Raw genomic sequence first — 18,200 nt, 5'->3', positions numbered from 1 at the left:
ACCGTCGAGTTAAACCCATAAAACCACACAGCACGACTTTTATTGGTGTCGTTTCCCTTTTTAGAGTTAGTTGTAATAGGAAATGACAAAACACATGCTATATAACACATGAGAACAACTGAAAATAAACTGTATATTATAGTATTTACTACACTTTGTAAAAAGATCGACTGCTAAAGCATGCTGTATAGCTATTAACTATGGTCATCTGATAATAACTACTGTAGGTTTTACTAAAGTAAAATGTTTACTATTCTATACTATACTAGAGTACTGGGTCAAGTAATTTTTTTTATATTACTATAGTAGATTTACCTCAATATCTATAAAATTACCACAACAAATTCATTCAAGTTACTGTAGTAACCTTACCATAGTATGGTTCAAAAACAATAGAGACATTTTGCTACATTTTCTATGGTTCTATACATTACTTTAGTATTTTAAGACAGTTTACTGTAGTGTATGTAGTGGGAAATGATCGTAAAGAGAACACTATAAATACAGCTGACTAAGCCACCCTGTTAACCAGGGAAACATTAATACTTATGAATTAACCGCATTCAAAGGGCACACAGGAGCGTGGTGTCGAAAGGGAGGCCAGAGATGTAGATACCAAAAGTACAACAGCTTTATTATTTTCACAATCAAGCAAAAAAGACTGTAGGACTGGGTTAAAATATACAAACATGGAAGACACTAGAAAACATGAGGAGGAGACGAGGCTTGCCAGTGGAGGTCAGCTAGTTTAATGAGCGCTATAGGCTCCTTTATCACAATCTGACCACAACACACACACACACACACACTGTCCCACCACTGCACACGAGGGTCAACTAGCGGCCTGCCTGAAGCCTCGCTCCTGCAACAAAAGACAGAATAGTCTCCACATAAACAGAACAAAAATAGTACTGATAATAATAACACGAAAAATACAACAGACCAAAAGACAGTTAGGTATTAAAACAGAAAAAAAAAACTGCTATGAGGTTCAAAAACTAATATCAAATGGAGATCAAATGGACACAAATACAAGCAAAAGAAATGCAGACTAAACAGCAAATTTAAACAAAGCAAAAGAAAAATATAGATAAAGCAAAGATGAACTGAAACTAGCTTAAGCAACGTGAAAAAAAACCCAACAACAAAAGCAAAAGCAAAACAAACCAAATACAAACTAAAGAATGAATTTGAGCAGAGTAATATAGACAAATTAAACAAGCACACTAATATACAGAAAGCAAATACAAACCAAACTTAAAGAACAAATATATGACCCATTCCAGAATTATGTGAACATCTCACATAGAGAAAGAATACAGAAAGTAGGAATTAAACTTTTTCATTTTCATAAAACACACTTTAAATTTTAATATTTTCATTATTTTCTGACCTTAAATTTGTAAGATATAAATGTTAATTCTGAAAATGCATAACAATCTGTCAACTCTGTAATAGACAAACTGGGTCAGTATATACAAATGTATGTAACACAATTTTCCTAAGAAAACTTTTGTCTTTTCATCCATGAATTCAACTTTGAGCCTAATAAGATAGAGACTTTTTGTTTTTGGAGTAGAAATAAACACATTTAACTAAAAGTTTCCAAAACGGTGTACAATAAAACACACCAGTGTTTCTGACAGACTTTAAAGTATGTTTTTTATTTTATTTTTATTTGTAAACATTAGAGTGAATCAGGCTTGTATTTTCAGTTATGTGAGGTTTTGTTTCGCTGTGCGGCTTGGACGCGGCGCCTCTCTTTAGTGAAGCGGCGCGGCGATGCTTCTGAAACGCGCCGCGCTGCAGCTGGTGTGAACACACGCGTTGACTAGAGTGGCCGCGATCGGCTCCGCGGAGGCTATAAGGAGCCGTGCCGCATCGACTCGCGCATACAGGACATCTTGTATTCCCAGCTCTTCCCAAACTACATTCAAGGCAGTCCAGAACCAGAGCGACTGCGCAGACGCAGTATGCGGGATTTCGGCGATGGGCGCGGTCCAGAAATCTCAAAGTCTAAAACACATCCAAGTAGACAGCGAGACGCTTCTTCAACACAGACACAACCCTCCTTATTTAACTCAGTTTCACAACAACATGAAGAACGCGTTTTCTATGTGTGTGTGTTTCTTCGTCATAGAGGGTAAGTGTTTGAATTGAATGCTTTCGGTTTCACTTTGTCCCTGTCAGGTGTGCTTTCTTCAAATGCAAAGGCTTGTCATGTAAAACTACTAAGTGCATGTGATGTACGCATTACCTTCAAGACTGATGATATGCTCGACTCATTCATTTAAAATATAGAGGAGAAGTTTAAAGGAATTATCCTCCAAACACAATGTTCTGCTTTAAAGGAAACTAGTTTAGTAAAGATTCGAATTACCGGGATCAATAACTCGTCAGATGAACTTTGTTACTACACAAATATATACATACAACGAGCTGCACTCTAATTTCATAAGTCCGGAGGAACCGTCTGCAAAGTGCAAATCCCGAAAAACGTTACTAAAAAATAGTGCCACTATATTCAGTTTACACATCAGGTCTCCTACTTATTATGCTACATAATTTAGTTTAAACATAATTTTGTATTAGTTTTTATTATGAAAAATATTCAGTAACATAACTTTAACACATTCACCAAATTCAGTTCACACATCCTGATGTACAACAATTAACTGATTGTATTTAAAAATTAAATAAATTACAAATTGTAAATAAAAATTATGCAAAAACACATTTTCATAGTAAGTTTTGTAGTATAACCAGCTGGACAGCTGCCATTTGATGGCATTGCACTGCATAACAGTGAAGATATTGAATATTTTTCTTAATAAAAACAAAAATGTGCAAAAACCAATAGGAGACCACTGATGTGTAAACTGAATTTGGTGACACTACAGTGTGTAACATTAAAGTTGACTATTTTTTCGGGTTTTGCACTTTGCAGACGGTCCCCCAGATACCATTCTTTTACATCTGTTAAAAATCACTTCATCTGGAAGGAATCTGCTGTTTACAAACATCTTTAAGATGTCAGTTTTACATACATTCTAAATCATACACATCTTAAAGACATCTTCTAAATGTTTAGGAAACATCTTATAGACATATTGCAGATGAGCAAACACTCTCAGAGATATATGTGTGCTATCATGGATCCCATTTCAGGAAAATTAGGTTGTAGCTTGTTGTCTGCTATGATTGATTTTTAAACGTTTAGCTCATGAGTTATTGATCTGGTAAATTAAAATCTGCCAAATTTACTGAATTCAGCTAGTTTTCCTGGTTAGCAAACAGAGCTCCTCTCTCTACTATACAAACAGGGATGCGTTTCTCAAAAGTTCAAACATAGTTAAATGATTCTGTGTTTCCCGAAACCGTAGTTCAAAGGAACATCAGCAAACAGCATCGCAGATAATTATTTTGCAGCGCTCAACCTGTTGTACTGGTTAGATCATATTGATAGTGAGACATGTGGACACATGCTGTGAGGCTCAATGCAGAAAACATTACATATGATATTGGACACATTACTATTGGTGAATTCCTTGTGAAAGAAGTCTCTTATGCTCATCAAGCCTGCATTATTTGATAAAAAAATACAGTAAAAATATTAATAATATTGTGAAATATTTTTACAATTTAAAATAACGGTTTTCTATTTTGACATACTTTAAAATATAATTTATTTCTGTGGTGCAAATCTGAATTTTCAGCATCATTACTCCAGTCTTCAATTTGACATGATCCTTCAGAAATCATTCTTATATGCTGATTTATTATCAATTTCTGAAATAGTTGTGCTGCTTAATATTTTATTGGAAACTGTGTTGCTTTTTTCAGGATTCAAAGATGAATACATTTTAAATCTATTCAAAATAGAAATATTTTCTGACAATATAAGTCTTTATTATCACTTTATCAATTTTATCAATTTCTTTCTGAATAAAAGTATTACATTCCTTTCAAAACAAGACAGAAAATTATAAAATTTATTCCGATGAATTAAAAGAAGATATTTTGAAGAATGCTGGTAACCAAACGTTGGCCATTGACTTCCGTAGAAGGGGAAAAAAAAACTATGGCCAACATTTGGTTACCAGCATTCTTCAAAATATCAGAACAAATAAGCTCACACAGGTTTGGAACAACATACAGGTGCTGGTTCATATAATTAGAATATTGTGAAAAAATTCATTTTTTTATTGTAAATTATTTTAAAAAATGAAACTTTCATTTATACTAGATTCCCTACATTTTTTTTTTTTTTTTTTTTTTTTTTTAATTTGTTGATTAGAGCATACAGCTAATGAAAGTCCAAAATCCAGTATCTCAAAATATTAGAATATTTACATTTGAGTTTCATTAAATGACCATCCCTACAGTATAAATTCTGGGTATCTCTTGTTCTTTGAAACCACACTAATGGGGAAGACTGCTGACTTGGCAGTGGTCCAGGAGACAATCATTGACACCCTCCACAAAGAGAGTAAGTCACAGATGGTCATTACTGAATGTGGTGGCTGTTTACAGAGTGATGTATCAAAGCATATTAAATGCAAAGTTAGAAGGAAGAAATTGGGTACGCAAAGGTGCACAAGCCACAGGGATGACCACAAGCTTGAGAATACTGTCAAGTAAAGCCAATTCAAACACTTGGGAGAGCTTCACAATGAGTCAAATGAAGCCGGAGTCAGAGCATCAAGAGCCACCACACTCAGACATCTTCAGGAAAAGGACTACCAAGCCACTTCTGAAACAGAAACAACATCAGAAGAATCTTACCTGGGCTAAGGAGAAAAAGAACTGGACAGTGAACAGTGGTCGAAAGTCCTCTTTTTAGATAAAAGTAAATTTTGCATTTCATGTTGAAATCATGGTCCCAGAGTCTGAAGGAAGACTGGAGAGGCACAGAATCCAAGCTGCTTGAAGTCTAGTGGGACGTTTCTGAAGTTAGTAATGATTTGGGGGGCCGTGACATCTGCCGGTGTTGGTCCATTGTGTTTTATCGAGTGCAAAGTCAATGCAGCCATCTTCCAGGAGATTTTGGAGCACTTTATGCTTCCATCTGCTGACAAGCTTTATGGAGATGCTGATTTCCTTTTCCAGCAGGACTTTAGCACCTGCCCACAGTGCAAAAACCACTTCCAAGTGTTTTGCTGACCATAATATTACTGTGCTTTACTGGCCAGCCAACATGCCTGACCTGAATCTATGGGATATTTTCAAGAGAAAGCTGAGAAACAGTCGATCCAACAATATACAGATGATCTGAAGGCTCAATAGTGCCTCAGCAGGCTGATCACTTCCATGCCACACTTCACTGATGCTGTAATTTGTGCTAGGAGCAAGTCATTTGCTGTATTATGTGCTGCTGACCAAGTATTGAGTGTACAAATGAACATACTTTAAAGAACTTGAACTTTTCTGTTTTGAAAATCCTTTTTTTGATTGATCTTAGGAAATATTCGAATATTTTGAGATACTGGATTTTGGACTTTCATGAGCTGTACGCTCTAATCAACAAAATAAAAAAAAAAAAAAAACTTTTGAAATGTTTTACTTTACATGTAGGGAATCTAGAATATATGAAAGTTTCATTTTTAAAAATAATTTACAATAAAAAAATTAACTTTTTCACAATATTCTAATTATATGACCAGCACATGTATAAGTTAAGTAAATGATGAGAGAACTTTCATTTTTGGTGAACTATCCCTTTAACATTTTTATTTTTCTGGCAATTGTTTATTTTTGATAAAAGGTAAAGCATATGGAGAATGAATAAATGTAACATGTTTCCGTTTGTTCTGCAGGTGTGTTTGATGTTGATCCAGATGAAGTGAAGACGGTGATCGAGGGAGATTCTCTTACTCTAAAGACTGATTTTATTGAAACGCAGAAAGATGGTCTAACAGAGTGGAAATTTAATGATAATAGCATCACAACAATCAACAGAGCTACTGGAAAAGTTGAATATAGTGATGTTAAGTTGATGACGATGTTTAGTGACAGAATTAATCTGGATCAAACTGGATTTCTCACCATCTGGAATATCCGAATCAAACACTCTGGTGAATATAAAGTAGAGAGTATCAGCAGCGTAGGGACCAAATACAAGACATTCAAAGTTATTGTGAAAGGTGAGTAAATCTGAGAATATGCAAGCTGAATTATTCAACAGTTATGGGATTGTGATATTATTTTTTCAGAATCTCCACTCAAGTCTGTTGAAGATAAAGACGAAATAAAGGCATTGTTAGCCACAAAGGGAAACTCTGAGACCCTACACACTGATACTGACCTACAGAAACATGATCTAATACTGTGGAGATTTGGAGCTGAAGGATCTCTCATCGCTAAAGGTGATGCAGATAACAATCGGACCTTATACTACGAGGGTGACAATGGGAATTTTAGAGACAGACTGAAGATGGACAGCAGGACTGGATCTCTGACCATCAGTGACATTGAAACTGAACATGCTGGAGAATTTAGACTAAAGATCATCAGTGACAGAAGGATTTTGTTCAAAAGATTCACTGTTACAGTCTCTGGTGAGTTGATGTATTCCTTCAGTGCAACTATAAAACACTAGCGGCTACTAGTACTTTAGAAATTGAGTTTGATAATTCAGGTTTGTCTGTATCATTACAGTACCAGGTATATCTCCAGGCGCTGTAGCGGGGATATGTGTTGTTCTGCTGCTGGTGGCTGCCGCTGCCGGTGCAGGTGTTGGGATTTATTGTCGACACAGTGATTCTGAACACAAAAAACTTACACTAAAAAAACTAACGTGTAAGTCATACAAAAGTCATGCAGATGATGAAGAATCACTAAGAATCACACATTATTTTCTCAGTGTTTCTGACATGTTCATCTGTTCATTCATTTTTGTGCTGCTGACATGAAGCGAAGTTCTCTAAACAACTAGAGCAACTGCGTAAGTATTCCTGCTGATACAGAGCTGTATTGTGCTACATTTTAAATGTACGATAGGATTTGTCATAGTCAATATTTATAATTTTCACCACAAGTTCTGCTTGTGTTTGATTGAGTGCAGTAATGAAGTGTGTGATTATCCAGTATTGAACTGCATGACATTATACTCATGACTGAATCGCTTTGTTTTAAATGCTGAATTTACAACAAACTCACTTATAATCTCATTTCTGTTTTTATGTGCTGCTGTGACATGAAGCGAAGATCTCCAAACAACTAGAACAACTGTGTAAGTATTACAGCTGATACAATCGAAGGAACATTTAGCTTTATATTGTGCTATAGCATCATTTATTAACATAGTATGATTATAATGTCAGAATTGATTAAAAACGTGCAAAAGACTTTTTTCCTTGCAATTGAAAGTTTATATCTTTTCAGAATTATCCCAGACAGCAACATGGTCTGGCCCAAACAGAGTATTTTCACAGTATTTCAGTCATGTTCACCTGATCACTCATTTCTAATCTCCTCTTTTCTTTTCTTTTCGTTTCTATGTGCTGCTGTGACATGAAGCGAAGCTCTCTAAACAATTGTGTAAGTATTAAAACTGATAGAGCAAGAGCAATATAAAAACATGACTGTAACAACAACCTACTGGATGCAAGCTTGAAGAACCCAAGTGCAGTTTATTTGACATATTAAGAATCTAAAGAAAACAAAGTTGAAGAACTAAACTTGAACATGGCTTGACTTGGCAATGAGCATGAACATGAATTTGGACATGAACATAACCTCACCTACAGTGGTACAGGCAGCAATACTAGACAAGGAACAAGGCAAACACGAGGCCTTAAAGAACAGAAGACATACCTGTGAACATGATTAAGACATTTGACCAATGACAACATGACACAAACAAGGGAAGCACAATAAATGATCACATAAGGGGATCACATGACAAAACATGACTGTGACAGCAAACATTAACATAAACCCAACCCCAAAAGTTCAGGAGGGTGGTGGAGTGGAGTCAGTCTTGGGGAAGGACAGAGAGATCTTGGCAGAGGGCTCTGATGTGGCGGCCATGATGTGAAGAAGCTCAGGCTTGGCAAGCATGATGTGAATTTGACCTTGGCAGGTCTGAAAAGGTTCTGCAGGCCTGATAGAAGAAACTCTGGCATGACAGGCATGATGTGAATAGACTCAGGCCTTCGCTGAGATAGCCGAAGACGTTTCAGCGCCCCCAGAGCTGGGTGAAGATGCAGCAATGCACCTAGGGGAGGTAAACTCAATGCCACCACCTTGCCCTCACAAACGGAGGAAGAGGAGAAAAAAGTCTTCCTCAATCCCTCATTGCCTGGAGGCCAACTCACAGCCTGCCGAAGGCCCGGGAGCTGTCCTGGAGGCCTTCCCACAGGCCACTGTAGGCCCAGAGGGCATCCCAGAGCCTGCTGCTGGCCCAGAGGCCGCCCAAGGTCCTTGCCTTTGATGCCTGTCAAGCAGGCTCCACTCTTGATGCCTGCCCTGCCGGCTCCGCCCAAGCACCCAGCACTGCCCTGGCCCTCAGCCAAGACTCCAGACCTGCAGGAGCCCCCCTGGTTTGTCCCTCCGGTCCCACCCTGGTCTTCTGCCAGGACTCCAGACCTGCCTGAGCCTCCCTGGTTCCTCTTTGTGGCTTGTGGACATTCTTGCTGACTCTGACTTGGATTTAAATTTTGATAAATCACGTTGATGGACTTAACTAATGGTCATGCTTACAAAATTAGTGTAGCATAATTTTCACTGATCATTAATATAAAGTCATTTAGATGATGAAGTGATTGTTAGAAGCTCATGAAGAATTACACAGTATCTTCTCAGTGTTTCATCTGTTCATTCATAATCTCCTCATTTCTGTTTATATGTGCTGCTCCAACATGAAGCCGAGATCAATGAAAAAGAACTGGGTAAGTGTTAAAACTGATGCAGCTAAAGAGTTTTATTGTGAAACAATAATTCATAAATGCACTATGAAAACCACTTTTTTTTGCATTTTTACACATTTTGAACAGTAGTTTGGAATATATAAAACAAAATAAAAAATATGAAAAAAGGAACAAGTGAATAGTTCATATAATGATCACATAACAGGATTATGTTTGTTCGGAGCATTTGACAGAAAATATAAAATATACACTGCAGTATTGCTTAAAAAATGGTCAGTTTTGATTTCATGGTGATTTTAACACACACAACATTACTGTAAGTGTTACAGACCATTAAGATAAAGTCATGCAGATTATCATACAGTGTCTTCTTCATCTGTTCACTCATGATCTCCTCATTTCTGTTTCTGTGTGCTGCTGTGACATGAAGCGGAGGGCTGTGAAAAAGAATTATGTAAGTATTAAAACTGATACAGTCAAAGTAAAAAATTAGCTTTATTATGCTATGTTATATTTTAAATATATAATATGTTAATTCTGTATATATAATATATTTATCTGTTCATTCACTTAATCTCCTCATTTCTGTTTCTACATGCTACTGCGCCATAAAGCAAAGATCTCTGAGAAACTAACGAAAATGTGTAAGTATTACAGCCGATACAAAGGAAAAGTGATTATTAGAAGCTTATGAAGAATCACACAGTATCCTCTTAAGTGTTTCTGACATCTTCATCTGATGGCTCACTAATAATCTCCTTATTTCTGTTTCTATGTGCTGCTGTAACACGAAGCTGGGAACTGTGAAAAAGAAATGTGTAAGTTTCACAGCTGATACAGCAAGAGAAATAAACTGCTCTGAGACGAGTGCTGAGAACATGCAACTAAGGGTAATCTGTGATTGTATTCCAAATAGTAGGAAAAAGTTCAAAACCACAGGACAAACAATGGAACCAAGAGCCCAAAACACAGGCAAACATGGAAATCCAGGAAACCAGGCAGAAGATCAAAACTATTATACAGGGAATCACAGCGAGAGCTCAGAAATGCAGTGTGAACACAAACAAGACAGGACAGGACTTGTATAGGCAGAGAAACACCTGAAGGGAATCAGGCACAATGAGTCTGGGCAATGGGTTACGGGAATTGCAGTCCAGGATGAGATGGCAAAGGATTATAGAGGCAGATGTGACAGCTTAAATGAATAATCATTTTTCATAGTCAATAATTCATCATTCAGTGACGCATCATCACTGAAATAATGACAAAACAAAATGCTGTGGAAAGTATTGTTTATTAATTCACACACAACATTTCTGTTATTGTTAGGGATCATTAATATAAAGTCATGCAGATGATGAAGTGATTATTAGAAGCTCATGAAGAATCACACAGTATCTTCTCAGTGTTTCTGACATCTTCATCTGTTCATTCATTTTTGTTTCCATGTGCTGCTGACGTGAAGCTGAGACATCTAAACAACTAGAGCAACTGCGTGAGTATTCCAGCTGACACAGAGCTGTATTGTGCTACAGTGGATAATAATATTTATAGTAGAGTCAATATTTATAATGTTCACCACAAGTTCTGTTTGTGAGTGATGTGTGTGTTCATTTAGTATCGAGCTGCATGATATTAATATACTGACGACTATTATCATTATTACAGTAATTGTCACTGGTTGCTAAAATGCTGTAAAAAAACAAAAAAAACAAAAAACAAAAAAAAAAAATAGGATCTGTGTTAGTGCTATTAAAGCTCAAAGGACTGCAGAAATATAAATAGTCTTAGTCTAAACTCATAGTCTTGACTTATTTTGAGTGTTATCTGCACTGTGTCAGTGTTTCTGTCATGTTCATCTGATCACTCACCATAATCTCCTCATTTCTCTGTCTGTGTGCTGCTGGGACAGATGAAGAGAAGATCTCAGAACGACTGTGTAAGTATTAAAACTGATGCAGCAAAAGAAAAATAAGATTGATTGTGCTTCAGCAGAATAACGTTCAAATGTCAAATGATTTTTCATAGTCAATATTTATGATTTTTCACCCCATGTTCTGCTTGTGAGAGATGTGTGTGATTGTCCAGTATTGAGCTGCATGACATTAATAAAATACTCATGACTGAATCACATGCAACATTACTGTAAACATTAATATAAACTCATGATGTGATTGTTAGAAGCTCACAATCACTCAGTGTTACTGACATGTTCATCTGTTCAATAACTTATAATCTCCTCATTTCTGTTTCTACATGCTGCTGCGTCATGAAGCCGAGATCGCTGACAAAATAAAGAAAATATGTAAGTATTACAGTAGAGTTTAACATTAAGACATGAAGCTCTCCTGAACTAATGTGAAAAATATTTAAATCTATTGCTGTGAAAAGTGTTGTGTATTGATAATTAATGTTAGTGATGGATTTAACTAATGTTTACACACACAACATTACTGTAATCATTACTGATCATGCAGATGATGAAGCGATTATTAGAAGCTCATGAAGAATCTCGCAGTATCTTCTCTGTATTTCTTCATCCTTTCATTCACTCATAATCTTCTCGTTTCTCTGTTTCTCTGTGACAGGTGAAGACAAGAAACCTGAACAACCAGAGCTGCTGCGTAAGTATTCCTGCGGACAGCAAGAGTAAACGAGTTCCCCGTCGATGAACGCCTGCATCATGTTTGCTGCACACTCTCTAAAAAATGCTGGGTTAAAAAACAACCTAAGTTGGGTCAAATATGGACAAACCCAGCGACTGGGCTGTTCTGACCCAGCAGTTGGGTTAAATGTTTTAAAATACTGGGCAGTTTTATTTAACTTAGCTATTGTTTATTGTATGTCTGGCTTAAAATGAACCCAAATTAGGTTGGAAATTAAACATCAGACACATAATTACTAGAGGCAACAAAAATAATTAACATTTATAAGAAATTTAAGAAATGTGTATTATTTAACTTTCATTTATTAACCTTATTGATAAATGTTCTCTTTTTAAACATATTAATAATAAATGTTCATTTCATTTTAAGTAAGCAATATAGTAAATTTTAAACAATAGTTGAGCTAAATAAAGCAGGTTGGGTCAAACAGCTGCTGATGCTGTTTAATGTTAATGATGACGATAGATTTTACACACAACATATAAAAGATGATGAGGTGTTTATTAGAAGCACTTGAAGAATCACACAGTATCGTCTCAGTGTTTAGTTCTGTCATGTTCATCTGATCACTCACTTAAAATGAATCTCTCTGTGTTTTATGTACAGCTTTGACAGGTGAAGCAGAGACCTCTGAACCAGAAACACGTAAGTATTGCTGCTGAAACAGCAAGTGCAACGCATGCTTTCAATTTTCACATAATTACTTCAAATAATTGATATTTTTAAACAGAATTTCAAAAGAAAATGCAATTAAAACTAAAATTATTCATTCATATGGTAAAATTGCTAAATTTGTGCAGGGTAGAGAACAGTGTTGTCGTCATTATACTATTTGATTATATTAGTAAATTACATACTACAAAGTAGTAAAATACATATTTTATATTTAAAATTTCTTTGGTGTTTTAATGGTTTTGTGATAATCACCCAGCTAAAACTATTACACTGTTCTGTTGCTGACCTGCATTTGTGACTGTTTTCCTGAGCTTTTATTCAGATCTTTTTTTTTTTTTTTTTAATGCCGCAAACCAAAATGGAGACAATAATATGAAGTTTCTGTGTTAGAAGACCAAAAATCATGTGCATTTTGAACCGATAAAAATCATTTCAGTGATCTTTGTGTAGTGGTTTCCATCTATGATGTTCACATGCAAACTCTTGATCTAATGTCTACTTTGTCTTTCTCTGTTTCTAGATGCTGGTGTCACAAAAGTAGAGACGACGGGATCAGAGCTGGAGAGAGGTGCGTTTATGTTGAAGAGATAAGTCATAAGTCTAGCGAAAGGTGCTGATGGGATATTCAGAGGCAGTCTTCGGGATGTGCTGCAGGAGACTTCACAGAGTGCTCACCTCTTGCATTGTCAATACAAGATCTTCAACAAACATTGATGCACCTCTTGATGGAAATAAATGTTGTGATGTTATTTCCATCAAGAAGTGCCGTTTTTGGACAGTATTTTGTATTGACATCCTGGAATATGGTCATGATACATATTCCTACATGTGGTTGTTTAAGAAATGCAAAGCTACACACAACATTTTTAAGGGCTGAAAGAGCAGTCTTAAGTATTTGCCTATAATCTTTTTTTTTTATGTGTATATTATTACATAGCACTGTATATATCACTGTCGTTTGTACATCATCTATTCATTCACTATAATCTAATTTCTCTGTTTCTCTGTGCAGATGAAATGGAGATCTCTGAACAAGAAATATGTGAGTATTACAACTGAAACAACAAGCATAAAATGTGTTTTGTTGTGCGACAATTAATGTTGAATGAAAAAGAGGTTTGTTAAAGGACTATAATGCATTAAGAGCTCGCTCAGATACTGGGGAGCTAAACCATTTAGTGCTTTGTAAGTAATTAGCAAGATTTTAAAATCTATACGATGTTTAACAGGAAGCCAATGCAGTGACGACAGAACTGGGCTAATATGCTCATAATTCCTAGTTCTAGTAAGGACTCCAGCTGCTGCGGTTTGGACCGGCTGGGTTTGTTTATTAGGCGAGTAGGGCAACCACCCAGTAGAGCGTTACAGTAATCTAGCCTTGAGGTCATGAACGCATGAACTAACTGTTCTGCATTCTTCATTGAGAGCATATGTCATAGTTTAGATATATTTTTAAGTAGTTTGAGTTTGAGTTTGAGTCTGTAAATCTCTCTGAATTTCCTGGTCATTTCAGTCCCTGAAGTTCGCATGCAAACACACACTTGATCTAATGTCTACTTTTTCTTTGTATTTCTCTATTTCTAGGTGCTGATGTCACACAGATGGAGAAGGGTGAAGGGGAACGGTGCATTTATGTTGCAGAGACTGCCATAAGTCGAGTGATCGGTGCTGATCGGACTGTCATAGACAGACAGGGCAGGAGGAGCCTTGTGATCCGTAGCCCTAGTACTAAATGTGCTGGAGGTCACACACATGGTGAGTAGGTGTCTTTTAATTGTTTTAATGGAAGAAGGGTTTGTTCATTCAGTAATATTCAAGTGCTCCTGAGAAAGTGATGAAATGTGACAAAATAAAGTTACAATTGTTAGGTTTGTCCACATGAACCTGATCACGCTGAAATAAAAATGTCCACTCTGCCGAGTGGAAAGTGGGTTTTAAATCTTACTATCCTGTTTGCCTACAGTCCACTGCTTGATTTTGACAAAAGCTTTTTACTAAAGACAGAGACTCCTGATGACTGGACCTGACTGTATTCTGACTGACCTGTAAATGAAACAAAATGATCATTTGTACGAACACTAAACCACTGGAAAGTGTGCAGAAGAACTATTGTTTTAGACCTTGATTTTTTTCTGTCTAGTTTTCACGTGACCATCGTTTCTAATAAATTCAATGTCTAATTTATCTGTGATTGTTGTTAAAACAGGATCAGATGGAAAAGATCCTCAAAATGATCTGAAAGAAGAAGGTGAGATTCTGTTGAAAACAAGATCATGATCTGATGTGTGTGATGTAGCTTCATTCAGATTATGTCAAACACCATTTTACACTCATGTATTCAATAAAATCCTCTGAACACAAGCTGCCAGATAGTCATTAATGAACGTAACTGAATACAAATTGTTTGTACTGAGAGAAATGGGTGCATGACTGAGGGGATGTTTACATGATAATCCCTGTTTACACGGATCTGTGAAAATAACTAAAAAGGCTGTAATATGCATGTCTGGCCAGTAGATGGTGATGTCACTTTGTCAAAAACACCATGCAAAAATGAAATATGCATATGCGAGCACATAATACGCATGCAGCATTTTCACAGATTCACGTTTTTGTTGTTTTCATGGAGACAGTAAAGGCATCGTTTCAAAACTTTACACTTTGAAACCCGTTTTCATAAGCTTGTGTTTTCAATCTCCCAAAACACCGTTGTGATGTAACTGAATTACCAAAACACTTTTCCGTTGAAAATGATGTCGTGTAAACGGCCCCTGAGTTCAGAAATATAATAAATGTCATTCATTTGTGAGAAAAGAGCAAGTGCCCAAACAATGTGCTGTTGACAATATGTTTTTTTTTTTATCATTTGTACATTTCTAATGATAATTTGATGGTAAATTATTGACATTCATTTTGATTTCCTTCCAGAACTATTAGGAAAAGAAGCATCGACTATCAGCCAAATAGACGAGGATGGAGAGAATGAGCAGTAGAAGAAGAGATAAGACACGCCCACTAGTGTCAATCACTGTGACATCATCAGCATTTCATCTCAGTCATTCAGAAGCTTCTAGAAAGACTTTAAGAGCTCAAAGACACTGATTCATTTCTCACTTTCAGTGAAAAGCGTTTTGGGAAACACTGCCATATATGATCGTATTAATGTTTCACTACATACCTCACCTTTAAAGTGTTACTCTTAACGTAATACTACTTTGACTCTCACAGCTTTGTCAGAAATATCACTTATTTTTAAAGTGATTTTTAAATTCTGAGTAGTTGTTATTATTATTTATTTGAAAAGGGACCATGCACAATTTTCAACATAACTGTTTCCATTTCATGCACTGCACCAGATTTAACCAAAGGCCAACTTTCATCCACAGTCTCACAGCAGGTCATCACTAACACAAGTGATAAAATAATAAAAACAGTTTCAAAATACAATAAAACATACATTCATAGAAATATTTTTAAGTACAAAAAAAATGCTAAACGTTGACAAATACAGGATATCAGCTGTTCAAAAACGATCTTCTCCTCAACCGCTTGAGATTGTGAGTTTTTGTGTAGTTTACTGGTAGTGTGCATATGAATTTGCATCAAATCTACTTAACTCTTTCCCTGCCATTGTCAGAATTGTAATCCATGTTTTCACTGTTGTACGGTAGGGGGCGCTACTACAGTGTTGCTGTAGTGCTGGAAATCAGTCATGTGATCATCACGGCCAGCGTACTGACGTTCAGATTGACAGCAATATCAGAAACATGATGAAAGCAGGAAGATCCAGACTTACAGGAGTAACGTTTACTGACTATTGACCGCTAAGATCCTCAGAGAGTGAGAACAACTGAAGAATGGAAAGAGTGTGTCAGTGAAGGTGGCTGTGAATGTGTGTAGATGTGTGTTAGTTACAGGATCAGAGAATGACACCGTTCCTCCAAACAGCCTCAGACTAAAAGGCATCAGATGAAATGGACAAATAACCATGTTTTTTTTGTTTTTTTTTTTTTTTTAATTTGTAATAAAACCATGATAATTTTCACAAGGGAAGTAAAAATTCACACTAGTTTGCAATGCAAGCAATGTGTTATTTAGCTAACTTTTTATATAGGTTTTGGTTGATGCTGCTAAAGTACAGTTTGGGATGTATTGAAACATCTAAAATGTAAACATTATTATGTATTTACAGCTAAAAACAAAATATTTACTAGTATTTTATATCATACAGATATTGGATATAGATGCACTTTTATCATTTTTATCAATTAATGGATTAGATTTTTAGATTCCATAACCCTGCCCCCAAGAATATAACAAGAATACATAAAACACAATGGACAGAAATGTCCAGGAAAATTACCATTTTAGCAACTATATAACAATAAAATGTATTTACCATTTTAGTAACAACATGATTTTTCGACTGAAAATTGTATAAGCAGAAACAGAAAATATGGTGCCAGCTTTTCTTTTTAGGTTCTGAAAATTCTATTTTCAGATGAGGGTGAGCTTGAAATGCCCATCTCCGCTTTATTGGTCAACCAGAGATTATCCTGTGACATCACACCATAGATTCTTCCTCAGTTCCGCATGACATAATAACAGTCATCACTTTTACTGGCTATCTCCAGTCCCTCGTCTCCTCCTCTTTTGGTTCCACCCTTTAACATTATTTTTTTATGGCAGGAAAAACAAGAGAAAATGTGATCAGCTGATGTTGGCTAATTATTGATGAAAAAGATGCAATCATCATGTAGTGATCTGATTATCTGAGTCTATTCTATGATTATTTGGATGATATGTTATTAATTTCACATTATTGATTATAGTAGCCCTGTCATTCTTCAGCATGAGATCCAGCAGTGTTGTGGCAATCTAAAGCATTTTAAAAACACAAATAAAGTTTTGATCTACTTGATCTTTCTGGATCTATTCACTCGGAGCACAGGATGAGCAGCGCCCCCTGCTGGCCTCACTAACACCTCTTCCAGCAGTCTTGGGCTACAGGGTCAAATGGCTCCTGCTCTTTTGCAGTTGATTTCATCTAAGACTGTGGCTGGAAGTCAGTTGTAGTTATTGTGTTTCTGCTTGTCTATTCTCTTTTTCTGTCTAAACATTACTTCAGTTGATGGTCTTTGACCGTTATTTCCATTAATGGCAAATGTTTGGCTTTTTTTTTTTTTTTTTTTACACAGTGTAGTGTGTTACCGGGTAAGATCTGTCAGCCATCTTCAAGTTGTATTTAAGTGTTGACTGAACAGAGCTACAGTAATCAGGACTGGCTGTGTTCAGTTCAGCTGAGCACCATTATGAAAAAGGTTTCATGGATTTCAGCTTCACACATACAGTCTCATAAAGGCTAGTGTCCAGATTAATTCCCATCAGTCTAAACTGGGATCAGAGATGATCACTGCTCTATTGTGGTCAAACTGTGAGTTCTCACACTCATCAGTAACATGTTTCCAAACCTCAACGGTGAGATCACAGCTCTAAAAACACTACAGAAATCATGTAATGTCTCACTAAGTGCACCGCACACAGACACCTCGCTCAATTAAAACTAGACAAAAGGTTACGCATTGTCACGATCACCGTCTGTTTCTGTCAGTTCCTGGACTACATTACCCACAATCCTCCCTGCCAGTCACATGTTCACTCCACACCAATCACCTGTCGCCACATACAGCCATGCACACACTCCTCACTAATCACCACCCAGCTGCAGTACATTAACAGGACTATAAAGGACTCACACTCACACCACCAGTTGGCGAAGTCTTGATTCCTAGTGACAATTCTGAGCGTTCCTTGTATCCTGTTTGCCTGTCTGTGATTGATCTTGCCTGATTCCTGTTTTACGACCCATTGCTGCCTGCCTCGATCCTTGCCTGTACCCTGACTACGACTCTGCCTGTTCCTTATTGCTCCTGTTTGTTCCTGTTTGACCCTGCCTGAACGACCTCGCTCACTTCTAATAAAACGCTGC

At 36.5% G+C, this 18,200-nt stretch overlaps 1 protein-coding gene across 2 annotated transcripts; it reads left to right on the top strand.

Annotated features, from left to right (window-relative positions):
• The first annotated feature begins 1,947 nt into the window (after positions 1-1,947).
• LOC137016981 (uncharacterized) lies at positions 1,948-17,071 on the top strand. Of its 2 annotated transcripts, XR_010894533.1 has the most exons (22): positions 1,948-2,143; positions 5,817-6,143; positions 6,213-6,557; positions 6,658-6,798; positions 6,914-6,943; positions 7,202-7,231; positions 7,519-7,539; positions 8,868-8,891; positions 9,301-9,324; positions 9,485-9,514; positions 9,665-9,688; positions 10,336-10,365; positions 10,783-10,809; positions 11,146-11,175; positions 11,459-11,494; positions 12,143-12,181; positions 12,732-12,779; positions 13,224-13,253; positions 13,796-13,966; positions 14,418-14,459; positions 15,140-15,768; positions 15,883-17,071. XR_010894533.1 is itself a non-coding variant. In XM_067380842.1 (21 exons), exons 1-21 carry the CDS (start codon positions 1,990-1,992, stop codon positions 15,202-15,204), a joined length of 1,668 nt encoding a protein of 555 aa, XP_067236943.1. In that variant the 5' UTR covers positions 1,948-1,989; the 3' UTR covers positions 15,205-17,071. The 2 variants fall into 2 exon arrangements, 1 of the variants encoding a protein (XP_067236943.1); XM_067380842.1 differs by having other exon boundaries at positions 15,140-17,071.
• The last annotated feature ends 1,129 nt before the right edge of the window (positions 17,072-18,200 follow it).

Source organism: Chanodichthys erythropterus, chromosome 3 (genome assembly GCF_024489055.1).
Source record: "Chanodichthys erythropterus isolate Z2021 chromosome 3, ASM2448905v1, whole genome shotgun sequence".
In the NCBI taxonomy this organism is placed as follows: Eukaryota; Metazoa; Chordata; class Actinopteri; order Cypriniformes; family Xenocyprididae; genus Chanodichthys; species Chanodichthys erythropterus.
This window is presented reverse-complemented; position numbering and strand designations above follow the sequence as displayed.

Excerpts from the sequence above, each read along its gene's own strand:
- LOC137016981 (XM_067380842.1), top strand. The coding sequence starts at position 1,990 with ATGGGCGCGGTCCAGAAATCTCAAAGTCTAAAACACATCCAAGTAGAC. Across the intron at positions 2,144-5,816 it reads GTGTTTCTTCGTCATAGAGG|GTGTGTTTGATGTTGATCCA; the intron begins GTAAGTGTTTGA and ends TTTGTTCTGCAG. Across the intron at positions 6,558-6,657 it reads ATTCACTGTTACAGTCTCTG|TACCAGGTATATCTCCAGGC; the intron begins GTGAGTTGATGT and ends GTATCATTACAG.